Genomic DNA, 15,066 nt, shown 5'->3' with positions numbered 1-15,066 from the left:
TGTACAGAAGACTAATGTGTTACTTGAAGACATAACATTTAATTTAAGTTAATTAGGATTGATATACTTCATATATCCACAAGGTGGCAGTAATCCAACAACAGAGGTCATAAAAAACCAAAGAATAACAGGCTTGGGCCTGCTCATGCGCAAGACTTGAAATTTATCGAAAAAACGTTGTTTTGGCGGCAAGCTGCAGTTGGATTTTCATTTGTGAGAGGTAAGACCACGTCTTTCTTTGACTATGTTGTCTAGTATCTTCATATTGAGCATGGTTATATGTTGTGTTTGTCGCACAAGACATGTTACATATGTTGTCTATGCTTGTGCTGCGTTAGTTTTACTGGGTCTTAGACAAGTTAGAGATGTCAGATATTTCGTCCTGTCATCCAAACAAGGGAACCGAGAGACCATTGGAAAGTTGGTGTGTATAGGTATACATCTAGGGCGGTATTTTTGTGCCTCTATTCTGAGCGCACGTAAAAAAATTTTTAAAAAAAAATTCAAGCGCAAATGTTGCATTTTGAGAAAAAAATTCTTGAGTGAATAAAATTTTAATTTGAGCGAACCAAATTCATTGCTGCGTGCAAGAAATGTATTGTTTGCAATTATCCATCTACACATGAATTTGGGGTTAGGAGAAGGTAAGGTGGGGGCCCGATTGGGTCCCAATGCACAGGCCATCCTTGCTCCCGGCTCAAGGAACCATGTCCCCGATTTGGTGCCCTGAAAAGGGATTGTTTTAGCATCCTGAGCATGAGGCCTCCAGATGGGGAGGGAGGGGAGGAGGGGAGGAGGGAGAGCGAGAGAAAAGGGTGAGGGAGAGGGAGAAAGGGGAGGGGGGGGGGAATAGGGTTTTTGGGGTCAAGGGTCAAACCAATATAGGGTTCAAGGTGGTTAGGGTCAGGATTGAATTCAGGGCTGGGCATCAAAGATAAGGTTAAGTCCAGCGCAGGTTAGGTAAGGGGAATGAAACTCCTCCCTGCACGAGGAGGGCAGGAGTGGTGCACGGGCCATACCGTGACCCTTCCCGTGGCCCACCACGTTATCGCCACTCCGTCTTCCGTGTCCGTCACTCTCCAGGTCCAAATTCAGGTAAGTACCTTCCTTAATTAGGCTTCTCAGGTAAGTACCACATTTTAATTGTTTTATTAACCAAATTGTTCTAATTTTTCCTTTTTCTTTTAGGTTGTCAATTGTTTTTAATTGTTTTTACGGTATTTGTAATAAATTTTGTATTTTCCCAATGAATTTTGTCTCCGTGTTGTTTTTATAAATTCCCAATCTTAGGTTTTAAATTAGTTTTTAGGCCGTTAAGAAACATGAAAATGAATAAAATTTAAATAAACCTCCCCCAAAAATAACAAACTAAAATAACAAACTAAAACAACAAACAAAACATTTTTAGTGATGCATGGCTTGCGCTAGCTTTCGGCGATATTGTGCCTTCCTCAGGCTATGCTCATGCATCGGTGGCCAAATCCAAATAAAGGAGACTCCTCTCTGCCCCTCCTTTTATAGGCTTTTTTTGACTCCTCCCTACGGTGCTTTGTGTTTTTCCTTTTTGGGTTTTCTTTTTAGTTTTTTTACTCTACTTTCTTTGGCTTAACCCTATCCTTTTCCTTTCCTTTCTCCTTTCCTACCCTTGCTTTGCCTTCTGTTTCCTTTTGCTCCTAATTCCTGCTTCCATGGATGGGGCTAGGATTAGGGCCAGGATTGTGGCTGGTTAGGGTTAGGATAGGATCCTGGGGTGGGGATAGTTTAATTAGGGCCGAATTAGCATAGGGGTTAAATTTTGGGTCCAGATTTGGGGTCAGAGGTAATTGAGGGTGGGGGGCAACCAAGCAGGGCCCGTAAGTGGCTTCGGCAGTAGGCCTCGGTCAATCTGGTAAACCAGCGGGTACATGGCAGGCACTGGCCGGTTAGGTAAGGGGAATGAAACTCCTCCCTGCACGAGGAGGGCAGGAGTGGTGCACGGGCCATACCGTGACCCTTCCCGTGGCCCACCACGTTATCGCCACTCCGTCTTCCGTGTCCGTCACTCTCCAGGTCCAAATTCAGGTAAGTACCTTCCTTAATTAGGCTTCTCAGGTAAGTACCACATTTTAATTGTTTTATTAACCAAATTGTTCTAATTTTTCCTTTTTCTTTTAGGTTGTCAATTGTTTTTAATTGTTTTTACGGTATTTGTAATAAATTTTGTATTTTCCCAATGAATTTTGTCTCCGTGTTGTTTTTATAAATTCCCAATCTTAGGTTTTAAATTAGTTTTTAGGCCGTTAAGAAACATGAAAATGAATAAAATTTAAATAAACCTCCCCCAAAAATAACAAACTAAAATAACAAACTAAAACAACAAACAAAACATTTTTAGTGATGCATGGCTTGCGCTAGCTTTCGGCGATATTGTGCCTTCCTCAGGCTATGCTCATGCATCGGTGGCCAAATCCAAATAAAGGAGACTCCTCTCTGCCCCTCCTTTTATAGGCTTTTTTTGACTCCTCCCTACGGTGCTTTGTGTTTTTCCTTTTTGGGTTTTCTTTTTAGTTTTTTTACTCTACTTTCTTTGGCTTAACCCTATCCTTTTCCTTTCCTTTCTCCTTTCCTACCCTTGCTTTGCCTTCTGTTTCCTTTTGCTCCTAATTCCTGCTTCCATGGATGGGGCTAGGATTAGGGCCAGGATTGTGGCTGGTTAGGGTTAGGATAGGATCCTGGGGTGGGGATAGTTTAATTAGGGCCGAATTAGCATAGGGGTTAAATTTTGGGTCCAGATTTGGGGTCAGAGGTAATTGAGGGTGGGGGGCAACCAAGCAGGGCCCGTAAGTGGCTTCGGCAGTAGGCCTCGGTCAATCTGGTAAACCAGCGGGTACATGGCAGGCACTGGCCGGTTAGGTAAGGGGAATGAAACTCCTCCCTGCACGAGGAGGGCAGGAGTGGTGCACGGGCCATACCGTGACCCTTCCCGTGGCCCACCACGTTATCGCCACTCCGTCTTCCGTGTCCGTCACTCTCCAGGTCCAAATTCAGGTAAGTACCTTCCTTAATTAGGCTTCTCAGGTAAGTACCACATTTTAATTGTTTTATTAACCAAATTGTTCTAATTTTTCCTTTTTCTTTTAGGTTGTCAATTGTTTTTAATTGTTTTTACGGTATTTGTAATAAATTTTGTATTTTCCCAATGAATTTTGTCTCCGTGTTGTTTTTATAAATTCCCAATCTTAGGTTTTAAATTAGTTTTTAGGCCGTTAAGAAACATGAAAATGAATAAAATTTAAATAAACCTCCCCCAAAAATAACAAACTAAAATAACAAACTAAAACAACAAACAAAACATTTTTAGTGATGCATGGCTTGCGCTAGCTTTCGGCGATATTGTGCCTTCCTCAGGCTATGCTCATGCATCGGTGGCCAAATCCAAATAAAGGAGACTCCTCTCTGCCCCTCCTTTTATAGGCTTTTTTTGACTCCTCCCTACGGTGCTTTGTGTTTTTCCTTTTTGGGTTTTCTTTTTAGTTTTTTTACTCTACTTTCTTTGGCTTAACCCTATCCTTTTCCTTTCCTTTCTCCTTTCCTACCCTTGCTTTGCCTTCTGTTTCCTTTTGCTCCTAATTCCTGCTTCCATGGATGGGGCTAGGATTAGGGCCAGGATTGTGGCTGGTTAGGGTTAGGATAGGATCCTGGGGTGGGGATAGTTTAATTAGGGCCGAATTAGCATAGGGGTTAAATTTTGGGTCCAGATTTGGGGTCAGAGGTAATTGAGGGTGGGGGGCAACCAAGCAGGGCCCGTAAGTGGCTTCGGCAGTAGGCCTCGGTCAATCTGGTAAACCAGCGGGTACATGGCAGGCACTGGCCGGTTAGGTAAGGGGAATGAAACTCCTCCCTGCACGAGGAGGGCAGGAGTGGTGCACGGGCCATACCGTGACCCTTCCCGTGGCCCACCACGTTATCGCCACTCCGTCTTCCGTGTCCGTCACTCTCCAGGTCCAAATTCAGGTAAGTACCTTCCTTAATTAGGCTTCTCAGGTAAGTACCACATTTTAATTGTTTTATTAACCAAATTGTTCTAATTTTTCCTTTTTCTTTTAGGTTGTCAATTGTTTTTAATTGTTTTTACGGTATTTGTAATAAATTTTGTATTTTCCCAATGAATTTTGTCTCCGTGTTGTTTTTATAAATTCCCAATCTTAGGTTTTAAATTAGTTTTTAGGCCGTTAAGAAACATGAAAATGAATAAAATTTAAATAAACCTCCCCCAAAAATAACAAACTAAAATAACAAACTAAAACAACAAACAAAACATTTTTAGTGATGCATGGCTTGCGCTAGCTTTCGGCGATATTGTGCCTTCCTCAGGCTATGCTCATGCATCGGTGGCCAAATCCAAATAAAGGAGACTCCTCTCTGCCCCTCCTTTTATAGGCTTTTTTTGACTCCTCCCTACGGTGCTTTGTGTTTTTCCTTTTTGGGTTTTCTTTTTAGTTTTTTTACTCTACTTTCTTTGGCTTAACCCTATCCTTTTCCTTTCCTTTCTCCTTTCCTACCCTTGCTTTGCCTTCTGTTTCCTTTTGCTCCTAATTCCTGCTTCCATGGATGGGGCTAGGATTAGGGCCAGGATTGTGGCTGGTTAGGGTTAGGATAGGATCCTGGGGTGGGGATAGTTTAATTAGGGCCGAATTAGCATAGGGGTTAAATTTTGGGTCCAGATTTGGGGTCAGAGGTAATTGAGGGTGGGGGGCAACCAAGCAGGGCCCGTAAGTGGCTTCGGCAGTAGGCCTCGGTCAATCTGGTAAACCAGCGGGTACATGGCAGGCACTGGCCGGTTAGGTAAGGGGAATGAAACTCCTCCCTGCACGAGGAGGGCAGGAGTGGTGCACGGGCCATACCGTGACCCTTCCCGTGGCCCACCACGTTATCGCCACTCCGTCTTCCGTGTCCGTCACTCTCCAGGTCCAAATTCAGGTAAGTACCTTCCTTAATTAGGCTTCTCAGGTAAGTACCACATTTTAATTGTTTTATTAACCAAATTGTTCTAATTTTTCCTTTTTCTTTTAGGTTGTCAATTGTTTTTAATTGTTTTTACGGTATTTGTAATAAATTTTGTATTTTCCCAATGAATTTTGTCTCCGTGTTGTTTTTATAAATTCCCAATCTTAGGTTTTAAATTAGTTTTTAGGCCGTTAAGAAACATGAAAATGAATAAAATTTAAATAAACCTCCCCCAAAAATAACAAACTAAAATAACAAACTAAAACAACAAACAAAACATTTTTAGTGATGCATGGCTTGCGCTAGCTTTCGGCGATATTGTGCCTTCCTCAGGCTATGCTCATGCATCGGTGGCCAAATCCAAATAAAGGAGACTCCTCTCTGCCCCTCCTTTTATAGGCTTTTTTTGACTCCTCCCTACGGTGCTTTGTGTTTTTCCTTTTTGGGTTTTCTTTTTAGTTTTTTTACTCTACTTTCTTTGGCTTAACCCTATCCTTTTCCTTTCCTTTCTCCTTTCCTACCCTTGCTTTGCCTTCTGTTTCCTTTTGCTCCTAATTCCTGCTTCCATGGATGGGGCTAGGATTAGGGCCAGGATTGTGGCTGGTTAGGGTTAGGATAGGATCCTGGGGTGGGGATAGTTTAATTAGGGCCGAATTAGCATAGGGGTTAAATTTTGGGTCCAGATTTGGGGTCAGAGGTAATTGAGGGTGGGGGGCAACCAAGCAGGGCCCGTAAGTGGCTTCGGCAGTAGGCCTCGGTCAATCTGGTAAACCAGCGGGTACATGGCAGGCACTGGCCGGTTAGGTAAGGGGAATGAAACTCCTCCCTGCACGAGGAGGGCAGGAGTGGTGCACGGGCCATACCGTGACCCTTCCCGTGGCCCACCACGTTATCGCCACTCCGTCTTCCGTGTCCGTCACTCTCCAGGTCCAAATTCAGGTAAGTACCTTCCTTAATTAGGCTTCTCAGGTAAGTACCACATTTTAATTGTTTTATTAACCAAATTGTTCTAATTTTTCCTTTTTCTTTTAGGTTGTCAATTGTTTTTAATTGTTTTTACGGTATTTGTAATAAATTTTGTATTTTCCCAATGAATTTTGTCTCCGTGTTGTTTTTATAAATTCCCAATCTTAGGTTTTAAATTAGTTTTTAGGCCGTTAAGAAACATGAAAATGAATAAAATTTAAATAAACCTCCCCCAAAAATAACAAACTAAAATAACAAACTAAAACAACAAACAAAACATTTTTAGTGATGCATGGCTTGCGCTAGCTTTCGGCGATATTGTGCCTTCCTCAGGCTATGCTCATGCATCGGTGGCCAAATCCAAATAAAGGAGACTCCTCTCTGCCCCTCCTTTTATAGGCTTTTTTTGACTCCTCCCTACGGTGCTTTGTGTTTTTCCTTTTTGGGTTTTCTTTTTAGTTTTTTTACTCTACTTTCTTTGGCTTAACCCTATCCTTTTCCTTTCCTTTCTCCTTTCCTACCCTTGCTTTGCCTTCTGTTTCCTTTTGCTCCTAATTCCTGCTTCCATGGATGGGGCTAGGATTAGGGCCAGGATTGTGGCTGGTTAGGGTTAGGATAGGATCCTGGGGTGGGGATAGTTTAATTAGGGCCGAATTAGCATAGGGGTTAAATTTTGGGTCCAGATTTGGGGTCAGAGGTAATTGAGGGTGGGGGGCAACCAAGCAGGGCCCGTAAGTGGCTTCGGCAGTAGGCCTCGGTCAATCTGGTAAACCAGCGGGTACATGGCAGGCACTGGCCGGTTAGGTAAGGGGAATGAAACTCCTCCCTGCACGAGGAGGGCAGGAGTGGTGCACGGGCCATACCGTGACCCTTCCCGTGGCCCACCACGTTATCGCCACTCCGTCTTCCGTGTCCGTCACTCTCCAGGTCCAAATTCAGGTAAGTACCTTCCTTAATTAGGCTTCTCAGGTAAGTACCACATTTTAATTGTTTTATTAACCAAATTGTTCTAATTTTTCCTTTTTCTTTTAGGTTGTCAATTGTTTTTAATTGTTTTTACGGTATTTGTAATAAATTTTGTATTTTCCCAATGAATTTTGTCTCCGTGTTGTTTTTATAAATTCCCAATCTTAGGTTTTAAATTAGTTTTTAGGCCGTTAAGAAACATGAAAATGAATAAAATTTAAATAAACCTCCCCCAAAAATAACAAACTAAAATAACAAACTAAAACAACAAACAAAACATTTTTAGTGATGCATGGCTTGCGCTAGCTTTCGGCGATATTGTGCCTTCCTCAGGCTATGCTCATGCATCGGTGGCCAAATCCAAATAAAGGAGACTCCTCTCTGCCCCTCCTTTTATAGGCTTTTTTTGACTCCTCCCTACGGTGCTTTGTGTTTTTCCTTTTTGGGTTTTCTTTTTAGTTTTTTTACTCTACTTTCTTTGGCTTAACCCTATCCTTTTCCTTTCCTTTCTCCTTTCCTACCCTTGCTTTGCCTTCTGTTTCCTTTTGCTCCTAATTCCTGCTTCCATGGATGGGGCTAGGATTAGGGCCAGGATTGTGGCTGGTTAGGGTTAGGATAGGATCCTGGGGTGGGGATAGTTTAATTAGGGCCGAATTAGCATAGGGGTTAAATTTTGGGTCCAGATTTGGGGTCAGAGGTAATTGAGGGTGGGGGGCAACCAAGCAGGGCCCGTAAGTGGCTTCGGCAGTAGGCCTCGGTCAATCTGGTAAACCAGCGGGTACATGGCAGGCACTGGCCGGTTAGGTAAGGGGAATGAAACTCCTCCCTGCACGAGGAGGGCAGGAGTGGTGCACGGGCCATACCGTGACCCTTCCCGTGGCCCACCACGTTATCGCCACTCCGTCTTCCGTGTCCGTCACTCTCCAGGTCCAAATTCAGGTAAGTACCTTCCTTAATTAGGCTTCTCAGGTAAGTACCACATTTTAATTGTTTTATTAACCAAATTGTTCTAATTTTTCCTTTTTCTTTTAGGTTGTCAATTGTTTTTAATTGTTTTTACGGTATTTGTAATAAATTTTGTATTTTCCCAATGAATTTTGTCTCCGTGTTGTTTTTATAAATTCCCAATCTTAGGTTTTAAATTAGTTTTTAGGCCGTTAAGAAACATGAAAATGAATAAAATTTAAATAAACCTCCCCCAAAAATAACAAACTAAAATAACAAACTAAAACAACAAACAAAACATTTTTAGTGATGCATGGCTTGCGCTAGCTTTCGGCGATATTGTGCCTTCCTCAGGCTATGCTCATGCATCGGTGGCCAAATCCAAATAAAGGAGACTCCTCTCTGCCCCTCCTTTTATAGGCTTTTTTTGACTCCTCCCTACGGTGCTTTGTGTTTTTCCTTTTTGGGTTTTCTTTTTAGTTTTTTTACTCTACTTTCTTTGGCTTAACCCTATCCTTTTCCTTTCCTTTCTCCTTTCCTACCCTTGCTTTGCCTTCTGTTTCCTTTTGCTCCTAATTCCTGCTTCCATGGATGGGGCTAGGATTAGGGCCAGGATTGTGGCTGGTTAGGGTTAGGATAGGATCCTGGGGTGGGGATAGTTTAATTAGGGCCGAATTAGCATAGGGGTTAAATTTTGGGTCCAGATTTGGGGTCAGAGGTAATTGAGGGTGGGGGGCAACCAAGCAGGGCCCGTAAGTGGCTTCGGCAGTAGGCCTCGGTCAATCTGGTAAACCAGCGGGTACATGGCAGGCACTGGCCGGTTAGGTAAGGGGAATGAAACTCCTCCCTGCACGAGGAGGGCAGGAGTGGTGCACGGGCCATACCGTGACCCTTCCCGTGGCCCACCACGTTATCGCCACTCCGTCTTCCGTGTCCGTCACTCTCCAGGTCCAAATTCAGGTAAGTACCTTCCTTAATTAGGCTTCTCAGGTAAGTACCACATTTTAATTGTTTTATTAACCAAATTGTTCTAATTTTTCCTTTTTCTTTTAGGTTGTCAATTGTTTTTAATTGTTTTTACGGTATTTGTAATAAATTTTGTATTTTCCCAATGAATTTTGTCTCCGTGTTGTTTTTATAAATTCCCAATCTTAGGTTTTAAATTAGTTTTTAGGCCGTTAAGAAACATGAAAATGAATAAAATTTAAATAAACCTCCCCCAAAAATAACAAACTAAAATAACAAACTAAAACAACAAACAAAACATTTTTAGTGATGCATGGCTTGCGCTAGCTTTCGGCGATATTGTGCCTTCCTCAGGCTATGCTCATGCATCGGTGGCCAAATCCAAATAAAGGAGACTCCTCTCTGCCCCTCCTTTTATAGGCTTTTTTTGACTCCTCCCTACGGTGCTTTGTGTTTTTCCTTTTTGGGTTTTCTTTTTAGTTTTTTTACTCTACTTTCTTTGGCTTAACCCTATCCTTTTCCTTTCCTTTCTCCTTTCCTACCCTTGCTTTGCCTTCTGTTTCCTTTTGCTCCTAATTCCTGCTTCCATGGATGGGGCTAGGATTAGGGCCAGGATTGTGGCTGGTTAGGGTTAGGATAGGATCCTGGGGTGGGGATAGTTTAATTAGGGCCGAATTAGCATAGGGGTTAAATTTTGGGTCCAGATTTGGGGTCAGAGGTAATTGAGGGTGGGGTTAGGGTTAGGGGGTTAGGGTTAGGGTTAGGGTAGGGTTAGGGTTAGGGGTTAGGGTAGGTGTTAGAAAAGAAACAGGCCACCAGCAAGCTGGTAGCCTGAGGTGCACGGGCCATCGATGGGGCTGGGTGGTGATACCCCTGCCCTGTTTCAAAAAATTACCCATCTTGGGTGTATGCGCATTGTACATCATTGGGCCCTCGCGACGTTTCGGCATATCTGTGCCTTCTTCAGGCTGGCCCAATGTGTGTTCTCTTGTGTCTGTTTGACTTCTGTCTTGTCTGTGCCTCTCTTGGCTTTTATACTCTTTCTTGGCTCCTCCCACTCTTGGGTTTCCAACTTGTGTTTCTTACTTGTTTTTTCTGTTTTTCTCTTTATGTGACTTTCTTGTCTTTTCTGTTTTTCTCTTTACGTGACTTTCTTGTCTTACGTTTCTTACTGCTTTTCTTACTGTTTTTCTCTTTACGTGACTTCTTTGTCTTACTTGTTTTTCTTTGTTTTTCTCTTTACGTGACTTTCTTGTCTTACGTTTCTTACTGCTTTTCTTACTGTTTTTCTCTTTTCGTGACTTCTTTGTCTTACTTGTTTTTCTTTGTTTTTCTCTTTACGTGACTTTCTTGTCTTACGTTTCTTACTGCTTTTCTTACTGTTTTTCTCTTTTCGTGACTTCCTTGTCTTACTGTACTTATGTTTTTTCTTACTTTTCATCTCTTTATCTTTGTTTCTTACTTTTCTTTCTCTGTTTCTTTTTCGTGACTTTCTCTTTGTCTACTTTTCTTCATTTATTATTATTTTTCATGGCACCCCCTGCTGTTTTGACATCCCGTCCTTTGATCTTTATTCATGTTTATGATTTTGGCACCCCCTTCCTTTTATGTCCTTTCCTTGTTTCCTACTTGGTTTTTTACGTGACTCTTTGTCTTTGTGTTCTAGGTTTTTCTGTGTTTTTTAGGGGACCCCCCTGGTTAGGGTTAGGGTCTTGGGTTTGGGCAGGGGCATCCCCAACCCCACGAGGCACTGGCTGGTTAGGTGTTAGAAAAGAAACAGGCCACCAGCAAGCTGGTAGCCTGAGGTGCACGGGCCATCGATGGGGCTGGGTGGTGATACCCCTGCCCTGTTTCAAAAAATTACCCATCTTGGGTGTATGCGCATTGTACATCATTGGGCCCTCGCGACGTTTCGGCATATCTGTGCCTTCTTCAGGCTGGCCCAATGTGTGTTCTCTTGTGTCTGTTTGACTTCTGTCTTGTCTGTGCCTCTCTTGGCTTTTATACTCTTTCTTGGCTCCTCCCACTCTTGGGTTTCCAACTTGTGTTTCTTACTTGTTTTTTCTGTTTTTCTCTTTATGTGACTTTCTTGTCTTTTCTGTTTTTCTCTTTACGTGACTTTCTTGTCTTACGTTTCTTACTGCTTTTCTTACTGTTTTTCTCTTTACGTGACTTCTTTGTCTTACTTGTTTTTCTTTGTTTTTCTCTTTACGTGACTTTCTTGTCTTACGTTTCTTACTGCTTTTCTTACTGTTTTTCTCTTTTCGTGACTTCTTTGTCTTACTTGTTTTTCTTTGTTTTTCTCTTTACGTGACTTTCTTGTCTTACGTTTCTTACTGCTTTTCTTACTGTTTTTCTCTTTTCGTGACTTCCTTGTCTTACTGTACTTATGTTTTTTCTTACTTTTCATCTCTTTATCTTTGTTTCTTACTTTTCTTTCTCTGTTTCTTTTTCGTGACTTTCTCTTTGTCTACTTTTCTTCATTTATTATTATTTTTCATGGCACCCCCTGCTGTTTTGACATCCCGTCCTTTGATCTTTATTCATGTTTATGATTTTGGCACCCCCTTCCTTTTATGTCCTTTCCTTGTTTCCTACTTGGTTTTTTACGTGACTCTTTGTCTTTGTGTTCTAGGTTTTTCTGTGTTTTTTAGGGGACCCCCCTGGTTAGGGTTAGGGTCTTGGGTTTGGGCAGGGGCATCCCCAACCCCACGAGGCACTGGCTGGTTAGGTGTTAGAAAAGAAACAGGCCACCAGCAAGCTGGTAGCCTGAGGTGCACGGGCCATCGATGGGGCTGGGTGGTGATACCCCTGCCCTGTTTCAAAAAATTACCCATCTTGGGTGTATGCGCATTGTACATCATTGGGCCCTCGCGACGTTTCGGCATATCTGTGCCTTCTTCAGGCTGGCCCAATGTGTGTTCTCTTGTGTCTGTTTGACTTCTGTCTTGTCTGTGCCTCTCTTGGCTTTTATACTCTTTCTTGGCTCCTCCCACTCTTGGGTTTCCAACTTGTGTTTCTTACTTGTTTTTTCTGTTTTTCTCTTTATGTGACTTTCTTGTCTTTTCTGTTTTTCTCTTTACGTGACTTTCTTGTCTTACGTTTCTTACTGCTTTTCTTACTGTTTTTCTCTTTACGTGACTTCTTTGTCTTACTTGTTTTTCTTTGTTTTTCTCTTTACGTGACTTTCTTGTCTTACGTTTCTTACTGCTTTTCTTACTGTTTTTCTCTTTTCGTGACTTCTTTGTCTTACTTGTTTTTCTTTGTTTTTCTCTTTACGTGACTTTCTTGTCTTACGTTTCTTACTGCTTTTCTTACTGTTTTTCTCTTTTCGTGACTTCCTTGTCTTACTGTACTTATGTTTTTTCTTACTTTTCATCTCTTTATCTTTGTTTCTTACTTTTCTTTCTCTGTTTCTTTTTCGTGACTTTCTCTTTGTCTACTTTTCTTCATTTATTATTATTTTTCATGGCACCCCCTGCTGTTTTGACATCCCGTCCTTTGATCTTTATTCATGTTTATGATTTTGGCACCCCCTTCCTTTTATGTCCTTTCCTTGTTTCCTACTTGGTTTTTTACGTGACTCTTTGTCTTTGTGTTCTAGGTTTTTCTGTGTTTTTTAGGGGACCCCCCTGGTTAGGGTTAGGGTCTTGGGTTTGGGCAGGGGCATCCCCAACCCCACGAGGCACTGGCTGGTTAGGTGTTAGAAAAGAAACAGGCCACCAGCAAGCTGGTAGCCTGAGGTGCACGGGCCATCGATGGGGCTGGGTGGTGATACCCCTGCCCTGTTTCAAAAAATTACCCATCTTGGGTGTATGCGCATTGTACATCATTGGGCCCTCGCGACGTTTCGGCATATCTGTGCCTTCTTCAGGCTGGCCCAATGTGTGTTCTCTTGTGTCTGTTTGACTTCTGTCTTGTCTGTGCCTCTCTTGGCTTTTATACTCTTTCTTGGCTCCTCCCACTCTTGGGTTTCCAACTTGTGTTTCTTACTTGTTTTTTCTGTTTTTCTCTTTATGTGACTTTCTTGTCTTTTCTGTTTTTCTCTTTACGTGACTTTCTTGTCTTACGTTTCTTACTGCTTTTCTTACTGTTTTTCTCTTTACGTGACTTCTTTGTCTTACTTGTTTTTCTTTGTTTTTCTCTTTACGTGACTTTCTTGTCTTACGTTTCTTACTGCTTTTCTTACTGTTTTTCTCTTTTCGTGACTTCTTTGTCTTACTTGTTTTTCTTTGTTTTTCTCTTTACGTGACTTTCTTGTCTTACGTTTCTTACTGCTTTTCTTACTGTTTTTCTCTTTTCGTGACTTCCTTGTCTTACTGTACTTATGTTTTTTCTTACTTTTCATCTCTTTATCTTTGTTTCTTACTTTTCTTTCTCTGTTTCTTTTTCGTGACTTTCTCTTTGTCTACTTTTCTTCATTTATTATTATTTTTCATGGCACCCCCTGCTGTTTTGACATCCCGTCCTTTGATCTTTATTCATGTTTATGATTTTGGCACCCCCTTCCTTTTATGTCCTTTCCTTGTTTCCTACTTGGTTTTTTACGTGACTCTTTGTCTTTGTGTTCTAGGTTTTTCTGTGTTTTTTAGGGGACCCCCCTGGTTAGGGTTAGGGTCTTGGGTTTGGGCAGGGGCATCCCCAACCCCACGAGGCACTGGCTGGTTAGGTGTTAGAAAAGAAACAGGCCACCAGCAAGCTGGTAGCCTGAGGTGCACGGGCCATCGATGGGGCTGGGTGGTGATACCCCTGCCCTGTTTCAAAAAATTACCCATCTTGGGTGTATGCGCATTGTACATCATTGGGCCCTCGCGACGTTTCGGCATATCTGTGCCTTCTTCAGGCTGGCCCAATGTGTGTTCTCTTGTGTCTGTTTGACTTCTGTCTTGTCTGTGCCTCTCTTGGCTTTTATACTCTTTCTTGGCTCCTCCCACTCTTGGGTTTCCAACTTGTGTTTCTTACTTGTTTTTTCTGTTTTTCTCTTTATGTGACTTTCTTGTCTTTTCTGTTTTTCTCTTTACGTGACTTTCTTGTCTTACGTTTCTTACTGCTTTTCTTACTGTTTTTCTCTTTACGTGACTTCTTTGTCTTACTTGTTTTTCTTTGTTTTTCTCTTTACGTGACTTTCTTGTCTTACGTTTCTTACTGCTTTTCTTACTGTTTTTCTCTTTTCGTGACTTCTTTGTCTTACTTGTTTTTCTTTGTTTTTCTCTTTACGTGACTTTCTTGTCTTACGTTTCTTACTGCTTTTCTTACTGTTTTTCTCTTTTCGTGACTTCCTTGTCTTACTGTACTTATGTTTTTTCTTACTTTTCATCTCTTTATCTTTGTTTCTTACTTTTCTTTCTCTGTTTCTTTTTCGTGACTTTCTCTTTGTCTACTTTTCTTCATTTATTATTATTTTTCATGGCACCCCCTGCTGTTTTGACATCCCGTCCTTTGATCTTTATTCATGTTTATGATTTTGGCACCCCCTTCCTTTTATGTCCTTTCCTTGTTTCCTACTTGGTTTTTTACGTGACTCTTTGTCTTTGTGTTCTAGGTTTTTCTGTGTTTTTTAGGGGACCCCCCTGGTTAGGGTTAGGGTCTTGGGTTTGGGCAGGGGCATCCCCAACCCCACGAGGCACTGGCTGGTTAGGTGTTAGAAAAGAAACAGGCCACCAGCAAGCTGGTAGCCTGAGGTGCACGGGCCATCGATGGGGCTGGGTGGTGATACCCCTGCCCTGTTTCAAAAAATTACCCATCTTGGGTGTATGCGCATTGTACATCATTGGGCCCTCGCGACGTTTCGGCATATCTGTGCCTTCTTCAGGCTGGCCCAATGTGTGTTCTCTTGTGTCTGTTTGACTTCTGTCTTGTCTGTGCCTCTCTTGGCTTTTATACTCTTTCTTGGCTCCTCCCACTCTTGGGTTTCCAACTTGTGTTTCTTACTTGTTTTTTCTGTTTTTCTCTTTATGTGACTTTCTTGTCTTTTCTGTTTTTCTCTTTACGTGACTTTCTTGTCTTACGTTTCTTACTGCTTTTCTTACTGTTTTTCTCTTTACGTGACTTCTTTGTCTTACTTGTTTTTCTTTGTTTTTCTCTTTACGTGACTTTCTTGTCTTACGTTTCTTACTGCTTTTCTTACTGTTTTTCTCTTTTCGTGACTTCTTTGTCTTACTTGTTTTTCTTTGTTTTTCTCTTTACGTGACTTTCTTGTCTTACGTTTCTTACTGCTTTTCTTACTGTTTTTCTCTT

General features: G+C 41.9%; 1 protein-coding gene across 1 annotated transcript in view; it reads right to left on the bottom strand.

Annotated features, from left to right (window-relative positions):
- Positions 1-442: 442 nt before the first annotated feature.
- The window catches only part of LOC146683862 (uncharacterized), a 93,624-nt gene continuing 79,000 nt past the window's right edge, over positions 443-15,066 (bottom strand). Inside the window, exon 15 of the mRNA XM_085444585.1 lies at positions 443-469. Within this exon, the coding sequence (XP_085300711.1) occupies positions 443-469 (27 nt within the window). The remainder of the gene's footprint in view (positions 470-15,066) is intronic.

This window comes from Copadichromis virginalis, linkage group LG20, assembly GCF_057382275.1.
Source record: "Copadichromis virginalis isolate Kocher_CV1m ecotype Utaka linkage group LG20, C_Virginalis_male_GT1.1, whole genome shotgun sequence".
Classification (NCBI taxonomy): Eukaryota; Metazoa; Chordata; class Actinopteri; order Cichliformes; family Cichlidae; genus Copadichromis; species Copadichromis virginalis.
This window is presented reverse-complemented; position numbering and strand designations above follow the sequence as displayed.